The sequence below is a fragment of the Myxine glutinosa genome, chromosome 3 (genome assembly GCF_964187855.1).
Source record: "Myxine glutinosa chromosome 3, kmMyxGlut1.1, whole genome shotgun sequence".
Lineage (NCBI taxonomy): Eukaryota > Metazoa > Chordata > Myxini > Myxiniformes > Myxinidae > Myxine > Myxine glutinosa.
Window position 1 is genome coordinate 192,829,057 of NC_136263.1, and position 19,126 is coordinate 192,848,182.

General features: G+C 39.0%; 1 protein-coding gene across 1 annotated transcript; it reads right to left on the reverse strand.

The window, feature by feature from the left end:
• Nucleotides 1-1,971: 1,971 nt before the first annotated feature.
• Nucleotides 1,972-18,739, reverse strand: LOC137422928 (uncharacterized). Its single transcript, XM_068109603.2, has 5 exons — nucleotides 18,637-18,739; nucleotides 13,900-14,033; nucleotides 13,379-13,450; nucleotides 8,476-8,625; nucleotides 1,972-3,096 (listed from the first exon to the last, which is right to left on the reverse strand). The coding sequence occupies exons 1-5, from the start codon at nucleotides 18,647-18,649 to the stop codon at nucleotides 2,344-2,346; spliced, it is 1,122 nt and encodes a 373-aa protein (XP_067965704.2). The 5' UTR covers nucleotides 18,650-18,739; the 3' UTR covers nucleotides 1,972-2,343.
• Between the last annotated feature and the right edge of the window lie 387 nt (nucleotides 18,740-19,126).

Consider the following 19,126-nt stretch of genomic DNA (forward strand, 5'->3'; position numbering starts at 1 on the left):
AGTGTGTAAAGCCTAAAGTGGGTAATTGATTTGTCCTCACTTTTGTGGGTTCGATTTTAGCAAGGCTTCCAAGAGGAAATTCTCCACCCGACAATGATGTGGTGACCTGTCCTGGGTTAACCACATCCTTCGAAACACTCACGACTTGTCATGAGAGCTCCATCCATTCCCTGTCATATGGCTCATGAGACTCCACCGGGGTTAATTAATACTCTTTTGGTGTAAGCTATTTAGTTGCAAAGTTAAACATTCGTTGCTGATCTCACACTCGTCACACGTCATTAATTATCGGTCCATCTCGGTCTCACCATGTCTCTCTGGAAGGAGTGTCAAAATAAACCAATCAACCACTGGAATAGGTTTAGTATCTCAAATTCTGGGCCCCACCATCAGCCAGCCAACACTGCTTCTGAGCAGACCATACATCACACCTGGGCTCCAGAGTGAGTCTCAGACCATGGAAATTCTCTAACAATGCCAAAGTCTTTCCTTTGTAAAACTGAACTTCCCATAGGCTACAATGGCCGTCGTCTGTGAAGCACCGCTCTCTCCTATAGGCCAGTGGTCTTTCTTCACACCTGTCACTAATGCACATTGTGGAACTGACCTTCGGGTTAGATAATTATTTTAAAGTGCTGCAACAGCACATGGTTTTGGACATTAAAGTAAATAATTTATTTTATAATATATTGTGCACAATCATATTTACATCAAACAACACACATAGGGATAGCAACATGACGTCACGAGGCAATGTCGTACCACGTGACATCAGTGGATAATTTGTGGTAACAACAACAGATCACACGAGATTGTCATTTTCCTATAAACCAAGAAAACGTGTTTGTCTCATTAAATTTTTTGAAATAGACAATCGGGACAAAATTTAACAATGACCGCATTGTGGTCACAACCTGCGACACAATATATATATATATTTCGTCTCCTCTATCAATTCAACTCCCTCCCTCATCCTTGCTGTTCAAGGTCTTCATGGTTTGGTTCAATATCAATTACGAGTCTGACGGACAGCTGGGTCTGGTTTCTCCCCCTCCATTCACCCACCCCTGCCCCCCATTCCAAGGAACACTCCACCCAAACAAAGCCAATGGAGATCTAACGCACCAAACGCAGGCAGTGTAGGCCTATAATCAGCAGAGGCCTATAGACCTGATATCCTAGGCCCACTAGAAAAGCAAGATGGCGGCCATATTATTTCGTTTGGTGCCATGGTGGGTGGAGTCAAGCGACAAATGTGGGCGGGGTACTGCAGCTGCCCGACCAATGTGCGCAAATTTCAATTATCGACCCCCAACAAGAACCACCACGACAACAACAACAACAACAACCTTGCGGAGCTCTTGCAGACCTGCGATGCTAAAAACACGGGCGCAAGACAATTTTCCTATGCACCCAACACCTGAAAAACAAGTGGAGAAAAGTCGCTCAAGTAAATGAAATTCCTCCGTAGTGCACGAATGTCGGTGCTTAAGCCGCTGTCACACCTTGACGTTTTAGCCAGCGTATGCCGACGTATGAAAAATTTGGCTACGTTAAGAGCACGCTGAAGCACGCTGGCATACGTCGTAGTACGCCGAGCTCGTCGACAAATTTCGTGCATGCACAAAATTTGTCGACGTATGCCAGCGTATGACTCACACCAGCACTCAATTTTGATACGTCGGCATACGCTGGCTAAATCGTCAAGGTGTGACAGGGGCTTTACGCCTCGTCCTCACGATAATAATATTACAAATGAAAGACGCACGAGTACCTTAATAAAGGTGCGAGGTTTCGTCTGAACAAATCTAACGACCCGAATCTCTCTGTGCTTCACCCGGTGTCCCACTAATAGAGGAATTGGCAACCCGAAAGGGAACTAAACTCGGAACTTCCTGGTACCTGCATGAACACCTGGACAAAAATCGACACTCATACGTCATCTACAAAGCAATGAAACCGACAGCCGGATTACCTTCCTTAAGAGAGTCCTTCGAGTAAGTTTTATGACACGGAACAACTGAAAACGTTTTGTACTAGAACTTGATAACATCACAACTCGGTCGATGAAAGGTAAACCACGAAAAAATGAAACCAATAATATTACTTAGGACCCGATGTCAAGGGCCTTGTTCTACCTTCTGATACACATCTTCGGAGTTTTTAAGCAATAGGAGAGAATTGAGACTTCCCACTTCGAATACTAAAGATCAACCACACGTGCAAAATTGGAGGACACAAGTAACTGTGAACTCGTGTCCAAGTTTCCTGGCATTTCCTTGTCGATGCGTTTTTTCAATGTCCGCAAAATAATACTGAGAGGAAAAGGAAACGTCGGGAATCTCATGCTAAGTTTGAGAGAACGGACGAGAGGAGAACGAAGACGAGTCCCCAGGATGCGAGGCGCAGCCGATGAGCCGTCGACGTGAATCCTTGAGGATTTCCTTGGGGAGTCTGGGCCGCACCAACTCCAAGGCTCTGCTTGCGTGTGGCTCGTTTGCCAATCCTATGGTGTGTGGGTATCGTTTTCTTCGTTGGACATAACTTTAAACTCCTTTTTTTCTCTGCGAAGGTAATGGAAACCATGGTAGAGGGAACCTCGTCCGCATCTTTCGTCGTTTCCTCAATGGTATTCCCAACGGAACCTTCGGAGGCAGGAGTGGAAGCTGCGTGCCCATCTTTGTTCGTGGTCGATGCTGCGTATTCTGAGAAAGTGTGGTGCGCATCAGCATCGCTGTTAGGCGTCGCTGTTGCTGTTGTGTCTGCATCGACATGGATGTAAAACGGCTCGGTCACGGAACTGACGGTAGATTGAGGGTGTGGAGCAGCTGCTGATGTCTGTGGAGATGAATATGTTGTTGTTGGTGCCGTTGTTGGTGTAGTCGGAGCGGTTGCCGGCTGAGCGTCGACTGAAGTAGGCAATACCGAGACAGAATTGTGGAATTGACTGTGATCGGAACAATTCCACTCGTCTAAGTTGATTAGTTTCATGCTTGCTGCCAGAGTGTTGATAATCTTTCGCAGCTCAATGATCAATAATAATGGCGTTTTCTTCTCAAGGCCTTCACGCATCCCGGTCACAGCATAATCACCATCCTGTTGGACACAGATAGCAGGTGTTCATTTACATGTATTTATCTGTAGCTTCAGAATGGTTCAGATTACATCTCCTTTACCTTAAAAACGTAATGAATCTGTGCGTGTATGAAGCCTTTAAACCCATTGGCTGGAGTTTTGGCTTGACTCCACCCACAATTTGAATCAGAAAAAAAAATCATACTTTCGCCATGTTGGTTTTCTGGTAAGCCTAAGAAGTCTTCAGAAGTCTCATATTCACAATTTGAATTATCTGAGCTATATAATCATGATATATTATATATGCACATAAGCAGTCGGCATGTTTTTGCTTCATGTAGGTAAACTGGGTTATTTTTTTATTACCCTGCGCTCGCGAAGTGAAAAGCAGGGTTAGGCATTCGGTTGCGTAAGAATGGCGTAAGAGTACATGCGTGTCTGCATTTTTAAAATTCATTTTCTCAGCAACCATTGGTCCCATTGACACAAAATTGTAGCATAGGAGCTATATAAGGATGGTAAGATGTGGAAGAGGAGGAAGAGGTAAGGAGAGCTGTTGAAGGTGTAGGAGCTGTTGAAGGTAGGGAGAGCGGTTTTTCCAATATGGCGAACGAACCACGTGACTGATGACGTCATCATTATTTTTTTTTCTCCACCAGTTTATGCCGTCATGTCGCTCAAGAAATTGCATCTTGATTGGATGAAGTTTTGTACTTGTCGAATTATGACGTCATAATGGAGGCACCTATGACATCATCATTAACATATTTTATTCCCCATGGAGAGTTCTTTACAATGAGCCATGTCTCAATTTTTTCTATTCAGCGCTTTCGGAGCTATACAGGTGCAAAGTTTTTCGTTTTTTCCAAGATGGCGGCCGAACCACGTGACCGATGACGTCATCATTATTTTTGATCTCCACCAGTTTATGCGGACATGGCGCTCAAGAAATTGCATCTTGATTGGATGAAGTTTTGTACTTGTCAAATTATCGAATTATGACGTCATAATGGAGGCCTTGGGCCGAGAGAGTAAAAAATTGGGCACAGTCTATTCCAGGGCAAGACAAATATGTGTGTAAAGTATGGAGATTCTATGTGCAATGGTGTAGACGTAGTACTGCGCACAAACAGACAGACAAACAGACAGACAACACATGAAAAATCGGTCAGAGACCGAGGACTTGCCGGAATGTACTTTTTTTAAATCGGCCATGTTGGACAAATATGGCGGCCGAACCACGTGACCGATGATGTCATCATTATTTGTTTTCCAAGCTAATTTATTCCGAGATTATGCTCAAGAAATTTCATCTTGATCGGATGAAGTTTTGTACTTGTCGAATTATGACGTCATAATGGAGGCACCTATGACCATCATTACCATAATTTATTCACCATGGAGAGTTCTTTACAATGAGCCATGTCTCAATTCTTTCTATTCAGCACTTTCGGAGATATAGAGATGCAAAGTTTTTCGGTTTTTCCAAGATGGCGGCCGAACCACGTGACCGGTGATGTCATCATTATATATTTTTTCTCCACCAGTTTATGCCGACATGTCGCTCAAGAAATTGCATCTTGATTGGATGAAGTTTTGTACTTGTCGAATTATGACGTCATAATGGAGGCACCTATGACATCATCATTAATATATTTTATTCCCCATGGAGAGTTCTTTACAATGAGCCATGTCTCAATTTTTTCTATTCAGCACTTTCGGAGATATAGAGGTGCAAATTTTTTGGACTTTTCCAAGATGGCGGCCGAACCACGTGACCGATGACGTCATCATTTTTTTTTTCTCCACCAGTTTATGCCGACATGGTGCTCAAGAAATTGCATCTTGATTGGATGAAGTTTTGTACTTGTCAAATTATGACATCATAATGGAGGCCTTGGGCCTGGAGAGTTAAAAATTGGGCACCCTGTATTCCAGGGCAACTAGATTATGCTCAAGAAATTTCATCTTTATTGGATGAAGTTGTGTACTTGTCGAATTAAGACGTCATAATGGAGGCACATATGACATCATCATTAACATATTTTATTCCCCATGGAGAGTTCTTCACAATGAGCCATGTCTCAATTTTTTCTATTCAGCACTTTCGGAGCTATAGAGGTGCAAATTTTTTCGTTTTTTCCAAGATGGCGGCCGAACCACGTGACCGATGACGTCATCATTATTTTTGTTCTCCACCAGTTTATGCCGACATGGCACTCAAGAAATTGCATCTTGATTGGATGAAGTTTTGCATTTGTCGAATTATCGAATTATGACGTCATAATGGAGGCCTTGGGCCGAGAGAGTTAAAAATTGGGCACAGTCTATTCCAGGGCAAGACAAATATGTGTGTAAAGTATGGCGATTCTATGTGCAACGGTGTAGACGTAGTATTGCGCACAAACAGACAGACAAACAGACAGACAAACAGATGAAAAATCGGTCAGAGACCGAGGACTTGCCGGAATGTACTTTTTTTAAATCGGCCATTTTGGACAAATAGGGCGGCCGAACCACGTGACCGATGACGTCATCATTATTTGTTTTCTAAACTAATTTATTCCTAGATTATGCTCAAGAAATTTTATCTTGATTGGATGAAGTTTGGTACTTGTCGAATTATGACGTCATAATGGTGGCACCTATTACATCATCATTAACATGTTTTATTCCCCATGGAGAGTTCTTTACAATGTGCCATGTCTCAGCACTTTCGGAGATATGGAGGTGCAAAGTTTTTCAGTTTTTCCAAGATGGCGACCGAACCACGTGACCGATGACGTCATCATTTATTTTTTTTCTCCACCAGTTTATGGCGACATGTCGCTCAAGAAATTGCATCTTGATTGGATAAAGTTTTGTACTTGTCGAATTATCGAATTATGACGTAATAATGGAGGCCTTGGGCCAAGAGAGTTAAAATTTGGCACAGTCTATTCCAGGGCAAGACAAATATGTGTGTAAAGTTTGGCGATTCTATGTGCAACGGTGTAGACGTAGTATTGCGCACAAACAGACAGACAAACAGACAGACAAACAGATGAAAAATCGGTCAGAGACCGAGGACTTGCCGGAATGTACTTTTTTTAAATCGGCCATTTTGGACAAATAGGGCGGCCGAACCACGTGACCGATGACGTCATCATTATTTGTTTTCTAAACTAATTTATTCCTAGATTATGCTCAAGAAATTTTATCTTGATTGGATGAAGTTTGGTACTTGTCGAATTATGACGTCATAATGGTGGCACCTATTACATCATCATTAACATGTTTTATTCCCCATGGAGAGTTCTTTACAATGTGCCATGTCTCAATTTTTTTTCTATTCAGCACTTTCGGAGATATGGAGGTGCAAAGTTTTTCAGTTTTTCCAAGATGGCGACCGAACCACGTGACCGATGACGTCATCATTTATTTTTTTTCTCCACCAGTTTATGGCGACATGTCGCTCAAGAAATTGCATCTTGATTGGATAAAGTTTTGTACTTGTCGAATTATCGAATTATGACGTAATAATGGAGGCCTTGGGCCAAGAGAGTTAAAATTTGGCACAGTCTATTCCAGGGCAAGACAAATATGTGTGTAAAGTTTGGCGATTCTATGTGCAACGGTGTAGACGTAGCACTGCGCACAAACAGACAGACAAACAGACAGACAAACAGATTAAAAATCGGTGAGAGACCGAGGACTTGCCGGAATGTACTTTTTTTTTTTTTTTGATTTGCCAACCACTCCCCGCCATCACGGTCGTCTCTCCAATGCACAATCCTACGAGATATGCGGAAAGGACGACCCAAAACCAATTATCTTCTTTTTGATTCGTATATAAACATCATTAAAATTAAATAATGACCTCTGCCAAAGTTCAAACGACGTGGGTTTAATCCCTACATGAGAGAATTCCACATAGCTATTTGGGCAGTGTATAAGCTAACAGATCGCTGTCTCCATCGATCTTGCCAAGGCCGTAACACCTATCGGCTCAAAATCCTTTTAACTGTTGACTTTGTAGTTTTTACAATGAAGGAAACACGTATCGGGAGGACATACAACAGAGCGATTGCGAATGTGACAGCTCTGAGGCGTGTTTCGCTTCGCATTGCAGTGACGGCGACCACCAACATGGCGGCTTTAAGATTAAAATCTGGCTTCAAGCCCCCTCAACACCCAAAGCCTTCAACCAGACATATTAACACGCTCCTCCCCCTTAATTCCCGTTCTTCAAAGCAAAGCGGTAAAAATTGTTGTATCGCCATTATATATTACCAGCAACGGTACCCGCCCTCAGGGCGGGGCTTCAATTTGATGTTCAATTCAAACGTTTTGGGTGACCTTGAGCTTGACATTGGGCCAAGAGAGTTAAAAATTGGGCACAGTCTATTCCAGGGCAAGGCAAATATGTGTGTAAAGTAGGGCAATGCTATGTGCAACGATGTAGACGTCGTACTGCGCACAAACAGACAGACAGACAAACAGACAGACAGACGAAAAATCGGTCAGACCAAGGACTTGCCGGAATGTACTTTTTTAAAAATCGGCCATTTTGGATCAAGTTTTTTGGTTTTCCCAAGATGGCGGCCGAACCACGTGACTGATGACGTCATCATTATTATTTTTTCTCCACCAGTTTATGCCGACATGGCGCTGAAGAAATTTCATCTTGATTGGATGAAGTTTTGTACTTGTCGAATTATCGAATTATGACGTCATAATGGAGGCCTTGGGCCGAGAGAGTTAAAAATTGGGCACAGTCTATTCCAAGTCAAGACAAATATGTGTGTAAAGTTTGGCGATTCTATGTGCAACGCTGCAGATGTAGTACTGCGCACAAACAGACAGACAGACAGACAGACAAACCAACCAACCAACATCCTTGCCGGAAAAATAACGCACAAGACCAACCAATATACTTGAAAAATCTTCAATTTTCACAAGTAATAAGGCTCAAGATCAATCTTTGCAAATAGTTGGAGTGTACCTGCATGATCCAGTTTTCACACATGGCCAACTATATGTTTGTGCTTCCTGCATTTGCCATCCTCAAAATATTCGGTTCACAGTAGAAGTAGATTAATTCAACAAAATCAAAAACTTTGTATATAAGACAATTGCTTTGAATCTCTTGTTGAAATTTTTTTTAAATTGCAATAAGAATCTATGAAATATTATTGCAATCAACACTGCAATGAGCAGTATCGTACTTCTTTAACTACAATGTGATTAATAACAGATTGTATTTGAAATCTTACAGTACCGAATGATAACACCTCAATAGTGCAATAAAACGATACCTTCTCTCATACATTCAATGTAGACCAACTTTGTTTGCCATTATTTATTGAAATGATCTGTACGTGTCGGTGCAGCACATCGGATGGATGGGAGGGACCTTACCAGCTTCAGATGACGTAGCACGTTATGTAGAGAATTTGTCGAGGTTTGGATGAAACTGTACACGGGATGTTTCTCATGGAGTTGTCCAAGCAGATGATACAGATTCTCTTGGCGTTCATGCATCGACAAAACCACATTGCAAATGATCGCCTGAAGATAAATGGTCTCGTGTTAACAAAGTGATACGCCACTTAGCTCCACAGAAGGCGAGTGTATCTCAAAGTTAGGACATTATTTATGACAACGTTATAATGAACCCACGACTCGACTTTCACCATCGTTTCAAAGTTTACAATTTATATAAACTTTGTTTTAAGAATGTCGGGGATGTACTGTCGAAGCCATGACGTCCAATATCTGCTCCATGCAGTGTGGTGTGCGTTCCATGCAGTGTGATGTGCGTTCCATGCAGTGTGGTGTCCGATCAATGCAGTGTGGTGTCCGACCTATGCAGTGTGGTGCCCGATCCATGCATTGTGGTGACCGATCCATGCATTGTGGTGTCCGATCCATGCACTGTGGTGTCCGATGCATGCATTGTCGTGTCCGATCCATGCATTGTCGTGTCCGATCTATGCATTGTGGTGTCCGATCCATGCATTGTCGTGTCCGATCCATGCATTGTCATGTCCGATCCATGTATTTTCGTGTCCGATCCATGCATTGTCGTGTCCGATCCATGCAGTGTCGTGTCCGATCCATGCAGTGTCGTGTCCGATCCATGCAGTGTGGTGTCCGATCCATGCAGCGTGGTGTCCGATCCATGCAGTGTGGTGTCCGATCCATTCAGTGTGGTGTCCGATCCATGCAGTGTGGTGTCCGATCCATGCAGTGTGGTGTCCGATCCATGCAGTGTGGTGTCCGATGCATGCAGTGTGGTGCCCGATCTATGCAGTGTGGTGTCCGATCCATGCAGTGTGGTGCCCGATCCTTGCATTGTGGTGTCCGATCCATGCAGTGTGGTGTCCGATCCATGCAAACAAATGATTAATCAGTTATATTTTAATGACTAATCAAACAAATGAATAATCAGTATTGTATGGTGATGATTAATCAATTAAACAAATAAATATTCAGTATTGTATGGTTATAATTAATCAATGAAACAAATGAATAATCAGTATTGCATGGTGATGATTAATCAATGAAACAAATGAATAATCAGTATTGTATGGTGATGATTAATCAATTAAACAAATGAATAATCAGTTTTGTATGGTGATGATTAATCAATTAAACAAATGATTAATCAGTATTGTATGGTGATGATTAATCAATTAAACAAATGATTAATCAGTATTGTATGGTGATGATTAATCAATTAAACAAATGATTAATCAGTATTACATGGTGATGATCAATCAATTAAACAAATGATTAATCAGTATTGTATGGTGATGATTAATCAATTAAACAAATGATTAATCAGTATTGTATGGTGATGATTAATCAATTAAACAAATGAATAATCAGTTTTGCATGGTGATGATTAATCAATTAAACAAATGATTCATCAGTATTACATGGTGATGATCAATCAATTAAACAAATGAATAATCAGTATTGTATGGTGATAATTAATCAATTAAATAAATGATTAATCAGTATTACATGGTGATGATTAATTGATTTAACAAATGATTAATCAGTATTGTATGGTGATGATCAATCAATTAAACAAATGAATAATCAGTTTTGCAAGGTGATGATTAATCAATTAAACAAATGAATAATCAGTATTGCATGGTGATGATCAATCAATTAAACAAATGAATAATCAGTATTGCATGGTGATGATCAATCAATTAAACAAATGAATAATCAGTTTTGCATGGTGATGATTAATTGATTTAACAAATGATTAATCAGTATTGTATGGTGATGATCAGTCAATTAAACAAATGAATAATCAGTATTACATGGTGATGATTAATTGATTTAACAAATGAATAATCAGTTTTGCATGGTGATAATTAATCAATTAAACAAATGAATAATCAGTATTGCATGGTGATGATCAATCAATTAAACAAATGAATAATCAGTATTGCATGGTGATGATCAATCAATTAAACAAATGAATAATCAGTATTGTATGGTGATAATTAATCAATGAAACAAATGAATAATCAGTATTGCATGGTGATGATTAATCAATGAAACAAATGAATAATCAGTATTGTATGGTGATGATTAATCAATTAAACAAATGAATAATCAGTTTTGTATGGTGATGATTAATCAATTAAACAAATGATTAATCAGTATTGTATGGTGATGATTAATCAATTAAACAAATGATTAATCAGTATTGTATGGTGATGATTAATCAATTAAACAAATGATTAATCAGTATTACATGGTGATGATCAATCAATTAAACAAATGATTAATCAGTATTGTATGGTGATGATTAATCAATTAAACAAATGATTAATCAGTATTGTATGGTGATGATTAATCAATTAAACAAATGAATAATCAGTTTTGCATGGTGATGACTAATCAATTAAACAAATGATTCATCAGTATTACATGGTGATGATCAATCAATTAAACAAATGAATAATCAGTATTGTATGGTGATAATTAATCAATTAAATAAATGATTAATCAGTATTACATGGTGATGATTAATTGATTTAACAAATGATTAATCAGTATTGTATGGTGATGATCAATCAATTAAACAAATGAATAATCAGTTTTGCATGGTGATGATTAATCAATTAAACAAATGAATAATCAGTATTGCATGGTGATGATCAATCAATTAAACAAATGAATAATCAGTATTGCATGGTGATGATCAATCAATTAAACAAATGAATAATCAGTTTTGCATGGTGATGATTAATTGATTTAACAAATGATTAATCAGTATTGTATGGTGATGATCAATCAATTAAACAAATGAATAATCAGTATTGCATGGTGATGATCAATCAATTAAACAAATGAATAATCAGTTTTGCATGGTGATAATTAATCAATTAAACAAATGAATAATCAGTATTGCATGGTGATGATCAATCAATTAAACAAATGAATAATCAGTATTGCATGGTGATGATCAATCAATTAAACAAATGAATAATCAGTATTGCATGGTGATGCTCAATCAATTAAACAAATGAATAATCAGTTTTGCATGGTGATGATCAATCAATTAAACAAATGAATAATCAGTTTTGCATGGTGATAATTAATCAATTAAACAAATGAATAATCAGTATTGCATGGTGATGATCAATCAATTAAACAAATGAATAATCAGTATTGCATGGTGATGATCAATCAATTAAACAAATGAATAATCAGTATTGCATGGTGATGCTCAATCAATTAAACAAATGAATAATCAGTTTTGCATGGTGATGATTAATCAATTAAACAAATGAATAATCAGTATTGCATGGTGATGATCAATCAATTAAACAAATGAATAATCAGTATTGCATGGTGATGATCAATCAATTAAACAAATGAATAATCAGTTTTGCATGGTGATGATTAATCAATTAAACAAATGAATAATCAGTTTTGCCTGGTGATGATCAATCAATTAAACAAATGAATAATCAGTTTTGCATGGTGATGATTAATTGATTTAACAAATGAATAATCAGTTTTGCATGGTGATGATCAATCAATTAAACAAATGAATAATCAGTTTTGCATGGTGATGACTGATGATTAATTGATTTAACAAATGAATAATCAGTTTTGCATGGTGATGATCAATCAATTTAACAAATGATTAATCAGTATTACATGGTGATGATTAATCAATTAAACAAATGATTCATCAGTATTGCATGGTGATGATTAATCAATTAAACAAATGAATAATCAGTATTGCATGGTGATGATTAATCAATTAAACAAATGATTAATCAGTATTGTATGGTGATGATCAATCAATTAAACAAATGGATAATCAGTATTGCATGGTGATGATTAATCAATGAAACAAATGAATAATCAGTTTTGCCTGGTGATGATCAATCAATTAAACAAATGAATAATCAGTTTTGCATGGTGATGATTAATTGATTTAACAAATGAATAATCAGTTTTGCATGGTGATGATCAATCAATTAAACAAATGAATAATCAGTTTTGCATGGTGATGATTAATTGATTTAACAAATGAATAATCAGTTTTGCATGGTGATGATTAATTGATTTAACAAATGAATAATCAGTTTTGCATGGTGATGATCAGTCAATTTAACAAATGATTAATCAGTATTACATGGTGATGATCAATCAATGAAACAAATGAATAATCAGTATTGTATGGTGATGATTAATCAATTAAACAAATGAATAATCAGTATTGCATGGTGATGATTAATTGATTTAACAAATGAATAATCAGTTTTGCATGGTGATGATCAGTCAATTTAACAAATGATTAATCAGTATTACATGGTGATGATTAATTGATTTAACAAATGAATAATCAGTATTGTATGGTGATGATTAATCAATTAAACAAATGAATAATCAGTTTTGCATGGTGATGATTAATTGATTTAACAAATGAATAATCAGTTTTGCATGGTGATGATCAGTCAATTTAACAAATGATTAATCAGTATTACATGGTGATGATCAATCAATGAAACAAATGAATAATCAGTATTGTATGGTGATAATTAATCAATGAAACAAATGAATAATCAGTATTGCATGGTGATGATTAATCAATGAAACAAATGAATAATCAGTATTGTATGGTGATAATTAATCAATGAAACAAATGAATAATCAGTATTGCATGGTGATGATTAATCAATGAAACAAATGAATAATCAGTATTGCATGGTGATAATTAATCAATTAAACAAATGATTAATCAGTATTGTATGGTGATGATTATTGATGTGATATTTACATTCTTCTTTTCATCTCGTAATTTCCGAAGTGGAATCACATTCATTTTGTAATCTTTCGGGAAATTGATATCCTGAAAAGGTGGAATGATCTGTTAGCATCCAGTCTGGGGTCAAAGAGCATCAATGATATAGAATGAGTCTTACATGCGGAAGATACTAAACCCGTACTTAGTACACAAAAATAAACGTTCACGTCCAGTACCTCTCCACCATTTACACTTCATGTTCGTCTCGTGTACATAGAGTAAGGCGGAGGCAAGACGCCCTCCCATCCTGGCAATTCTTTGTCTCTCAAATCCCAGACAACCTCCTCTGTTATCAAGGAAACTTCGATATCCCATTATAATAGACTTCACGATGGCCTGTGATCAATGTTCTTGTTCGTCCATTAATCAGCATTGTATTTTACAGTCATACTGTCCACAATTCTATCGCAATCATAAACAGGGCATCATCTAGTCCTCGGAAGCCAAACACTCCAGTAAAGTTCGCTTGAAGGATCTACCTTTCAATTTCTTACCATAGCGTCAGAATACTTCTCATGATGTAAATAGTCCTGGCAAATCAGGATATTGTCAAGCAGGCTCTTGGGGTGCTGGCCACTGGAGGAGACTTCAATGCCAGCGAGGACAACAAACAGCACAAATGATGTCACTGCCAAAAGAAGGAAAATAAGAAGAAACGGGTGTGAAATACAGGGTTTTTAGAAAAACAATAATACAAACGGTTTTAAATAAATAACCTTCAAAACGAGCAATATATTACTGCAGTTAATAAGAGATCCTCCACCACCTTCCCCCAATGTACCCCTAACACCACCCTTCCTCCCACTCCTTACCCCTACCACTCCCACTCCTACCTAACACTCTGACTCCCTACCCCTCTCGCTCGTCCTCCTCCCTCTCATTGCTTCTACCACCCCCACTCCTAGGCGGGGAGTGTGATGGCATATCTTGAGAGTAAAGAAGAGGATAGTGTGCAGCATGCAAGAATACGTGAAGAGCATGCAAGGAATACGTGAAGAGTATGCAAAAAGAGCATGCAAGGAGTATGTGAAGAGTATGCAAAAAGAGCATGCAAGGAGTATGTGAAGAGTATGCAAGGAATACGTGAAGAGTATGCAAGGAATACGTGAAGCGTTTGCAAGGAATATGTGAAGAGCATGCAAGGAATACGTGAAGAGTATGCAAGGAGTACGTGAAGCCTTTGCAAGGAATATGTGAAGAGCATGCAAGGAATACGTGAAGAGTATGCAAGGAGTACGTGAAGAATATGCAAGGAATATGTGAAGAGTATGCAAGGAATACGTGAAGAGTATGCAAGGAGTATGTGAAGCGTTTGCAAGGAGTATGTGAAGAGTATGCAAAAAGAGCATGCAAGTAGTATGTGAAGAGTACGCAAGGAATACGTGAAGAGCATGCAAGGAATACGGGAAGAGTATGCAAAAAGAGCATGCAAGGAGTATGTGAAGAGTATGCAAGGAATACGTGAAGAGCATGCAAGGAATACGGGAAGAGTATGCAAGGAGTACGTGAAGCGTTTGCAAGGAATATGTGAAGAGCATGCAAGGAATACGTGAAGAGTATGCAAGGAGTACGTGAAGAATATGCAAGGAATATGTGAAGAGTATGCAAGGAATACGTGAAGAGTATGCAAGGAGTATGTGAAGCGTTTGCAAGGAGTATGTGAAGAGTATGCAAAAAGAGCATGCAAGTAGTATGTGAAGAGTACGCAAGGAATACGTGAAGAGCATGCAAGGAATACGGGAAGAGTATGCAAAAAGAGCATGCAAGGAGTATGTGAAGAGTATGCAAGGAATACGTGAAGAGCATGCAAGGAATACGGGAAGAGTATGCAAGGAGTACGTGAAGCGTTTGCAAGGAATATGTGAAGAGTATGCAAGGAATACGTGAAGAGTATGCAAGGAGTACGTGAAGAGTATGCAAGGAATATGTGAAGAGTATGCAAGGAATACGTGAAGAGTATGCAAGGAGTATGTGAAGCGTTTGCAAGGAATATGTGAAGAGTATGCAAGGAATATGTGAAGAATATGCAAGGAATATGTGAAGAATATGCAAGGAATATGTGAAGAATATGCAAGGAATATGTGAAGAGTATGCAAGGAATACGTGAAGAGTATGCAAGGAGTACGTGAAGAATATGCAAGGAATATGTGAAGAGTATGCAAGGAATACGTGAAGAGTATGCAAGGAGTACGTGAAGAGTATGCAAGGAATACGTGAAGAGTATGCAAGGAATACGTGAAGAGCATGCAAGGAATACGTGAAGAGTATGCAAGGAATACGTGAAGAATATGCAAGGAATATGTGAAGAATATGCAAGGAATATGTGAAGAGTATGCAAGGAATACGTGAAGAGTATGCAAGGAGTACGTGAAGAATATGCAAGGAATATGTGAAGAGTATGCAAGGAATACGTGAAGCGTTTGCAAGGAGTACGTGAAGAATATGCAAGGAATATGTGAAGAGTATGCAAGGAATACGTGAAGAGTATGCAAGGAGTATGTGAAGCGTTTGCAAGGAATATGTGAAGAGTATGCAAGGAATATGTGAAGAATATGCAAGGAATATGTGAAGAATATGCAAGGAATACGTGAAGAGTATGCAAGGAGTACGTGAAGAATATGCAAGGAATATGTGAAGAATATGCAAGGAATATGTGAAGAGTATGCAAGGAATACGTGAAGAGTATGCAAGGAGTACGTGAAGAATATGCAAGGAATATGTGAAGAGTATGCAAGGAATACGTGAAGAGTATGCAAGGAATACGTGAAGAGTATGCAAGGAGTACGTGAAGAATATGCAAGGAATATGTGAAGAGTATGCAAGGAATACGTGAAGCGTTTGCAAGGAGTACGTGAAGAATATGCAAGGAATATGTGAAGAGTATGCAAGGAATACGTGAAGAGTATGCAAGGAGTATGTGAAGCGTTTGCAAGGAATATGTGAAGAGTATGCAAGGAATATGTGAAGAATATGCAAGGAATATGTGAAGAATATGCAAGGAATATGTGAAGAATATGCAAGGAATATGTGAAGAGTATGCAAGGAATACGTGAAGAGTATGCAAGGAATACGTGAAGAGTATGCAAGGAATACGTGAAGAGCATGCAAGGAATACGTGAAGAGTATGCAAGGAATACGTGAAGAGTATGCAAGGAATACGTGAAGAGTATGCAAGGAATACGTGAAGAGTATGCAAGGAGTATGTGAAGCGTTTGCAAGGAATATGTGAAGAGTATGCAAGGAATATGTGAAGAATATGCAAGGAATATGTGAAGAATATGCAAGGAATATGTGAAGAATATGCAAGGAATATGTGAAGAGTATGCAAGGAATACGTGAAGAGTATGCAAGGAATACGTGAAGAGTATGCAAGGAATACGTGAAGAGCATGCAAGGAGTATGTGAAGCGTTTGCAAGGAACACCTGAAGAGTATGCAAGGAGTACGTGAAGAGTATGCTAGGAGACCATGAAGAGCATGCAAGGAACATGTGAAGAGCATGCAAGGAGTATGTGAAGCGTTTGCAAGGAATACGTGAAGAGCATGCAAGAAGTACGTGAAGAGTATGCAAGGAATACGTGAAGAGTATGCAAGGAATACGTGAAGAGTATGCAAGGAATACGTGAAGAGTATGCAAGGAATACGTGAAGAGTATGCAAGGAATACGTGAAGAGTATGCAAGGAATACGTGAAGAGTATGCAAGGAATACGTGAAGAGTATGCAAGGAATACGTGAAGAGTATGCAAGGAATACGTGAAGAGCATGCAAGGAATACGTGAAGAGTATGCAAGGAATACGTGAAGAGTATGCAAGGAATACGTGAAGAGTATGCAAGGAATACGTGAAGAGTATGCAAGGAGTAAGTGAAGAGTATGCAAGGAATCCATGAAGAGCATGCACGGAGTAAGTGATGAGTATGCAAGGAATCCATGAAGAGCATGCAAGGAATAAGTGAAGAGTATGCAAGGAGTACGTGAAGAGTATGCAAGGCATAAGTGAAGAGTATGCAAGGAGTACGTGAAGAGTATGCAAGGCATAAGTGAAGAGTATGCAAGGAGTACGTGAAGAGTATGCAAGGAATACGTGAAGAGTATGCAAGGAGTATGTGAAGAGTATGCTAGGAGACCATGAAGAGCATTCAAGGAACATGTGAAGAGCATGCCTAGTTACATGTGAAGAGCATGCAAGGAATACGTGAAGAGTATGCAAGGAGTATGCGAGGAGCATGTGGAGTGTGTGAAGAGCATGTGAAGAGTACGTAAAAAGCATGTGAAGAGTAGGTTAAGAGTATACAAGGTGTATGTGAGGAGCATGTGGAGTATGTGTAGAGCATATGAAGAGCATGTGAAGAGTACGTAAAAAGCATGTGAAGAGTAGGTTAAGAGTATACAAGGTGTATGTGAGGAGCATGTGGAGTATGTGTAGAGCATATGAAGAGCATGTGAAGAGTACGTAAAAAGCATGTGAAGAGTAGGTTAAGAGTATACAAGGTGTATGTGAGGAGCATGTGGAGTATGTGTAGAGCATATGAAGAGCATGTGAAGAGTACGTAAAAAGCATGTGAAGAGTAGGTTAAGAGTATACAAGGTGTATGTGAGGAGCATGTGGAGTATGTGTAGAGCATGTGAAGAGTACGTAAAAAGCATGTGAAGAGTACGTAAAAGCATGTGAAGAGTAGGTTAGGAGTATACAAGGTGTATGTGAGGAGCATGTGGAGTATGTGTAGAGCATATGAAGAGCATGTGAAGAGTACGTAAAAAGCATGTCAAGAATGCGTTAAGAGTATGCAAGGTGTATGTGAGGAGCATGTGGAGTATGTGTAGAGCATATGAAGAGCATGTGAAGAGTACGTAAAAAGCATGTCAAGAATGCGTTAAGAGTATACAAGGTGTATGTGAGGAGCATGTGGAGTATGTGTAGAGCATATGAAGAGCATGTGAAGAGTACGTAAAAAGCATGTGAAGAGTAGGTTAAGAGTATACAAGGTGTATGTGAGGAGCATGTGGAGTATGTGTAGAGCATGTGAAGAGTACGTAAAAAGCATGTGAAGAGTACGTAAAAGCATGTGAAGAGTAGGTTAAGAGTATGCAAGGTGTATGTGAGGAGCATGTGGAGTATGTGTAGAGCATGTGAAGAGCCTGAATAGTATATGTAGAGCATGAGGAACATGCTTGGTCTGTGACGAATATCTGAAGAGCGTGAACAGTATGTGAAGAGAGCAAGGTATTCACCAAGTTGAGGCATCTGGAGGGTTCGCAGCGCAGATCCAGGTGAGAGATTGAGAAAAAAAATGAAATTGCAGCGCAACCTCGAGCGCGCGCCCTTTTTGAGCCTCTTCTGGTCCCTCCTGCGCCGGAATTCCCCGAATGGATCTTTTTCCACACTTTCACTTCGTCATCAAGCAAGTGAAAAAAAAACAACACAAACCGCGGGTGGGAGTGCGGGAGGAGGCACAAAACCTGATTCCGGACTCTCTTGTTTTTGGCAACACGCTCACCAGTAACCCTTGAAATTTTGGGGAATTTGACAAACCCTTCATTATTTTTTTTAACTTTCTACATCCACAAAACGAAAACGCAGCACGAGGTCCTCTTCGTTGGAGGATCTCACTTCATGTACCACGATGCTGAGGTTCTTCGCTTGTTTGATCACCTCGCCCAATGATATCTCGTATGTTTATAGCCATGGCGTCCAACAATTCATGTTGTCCCAGGTGATTGT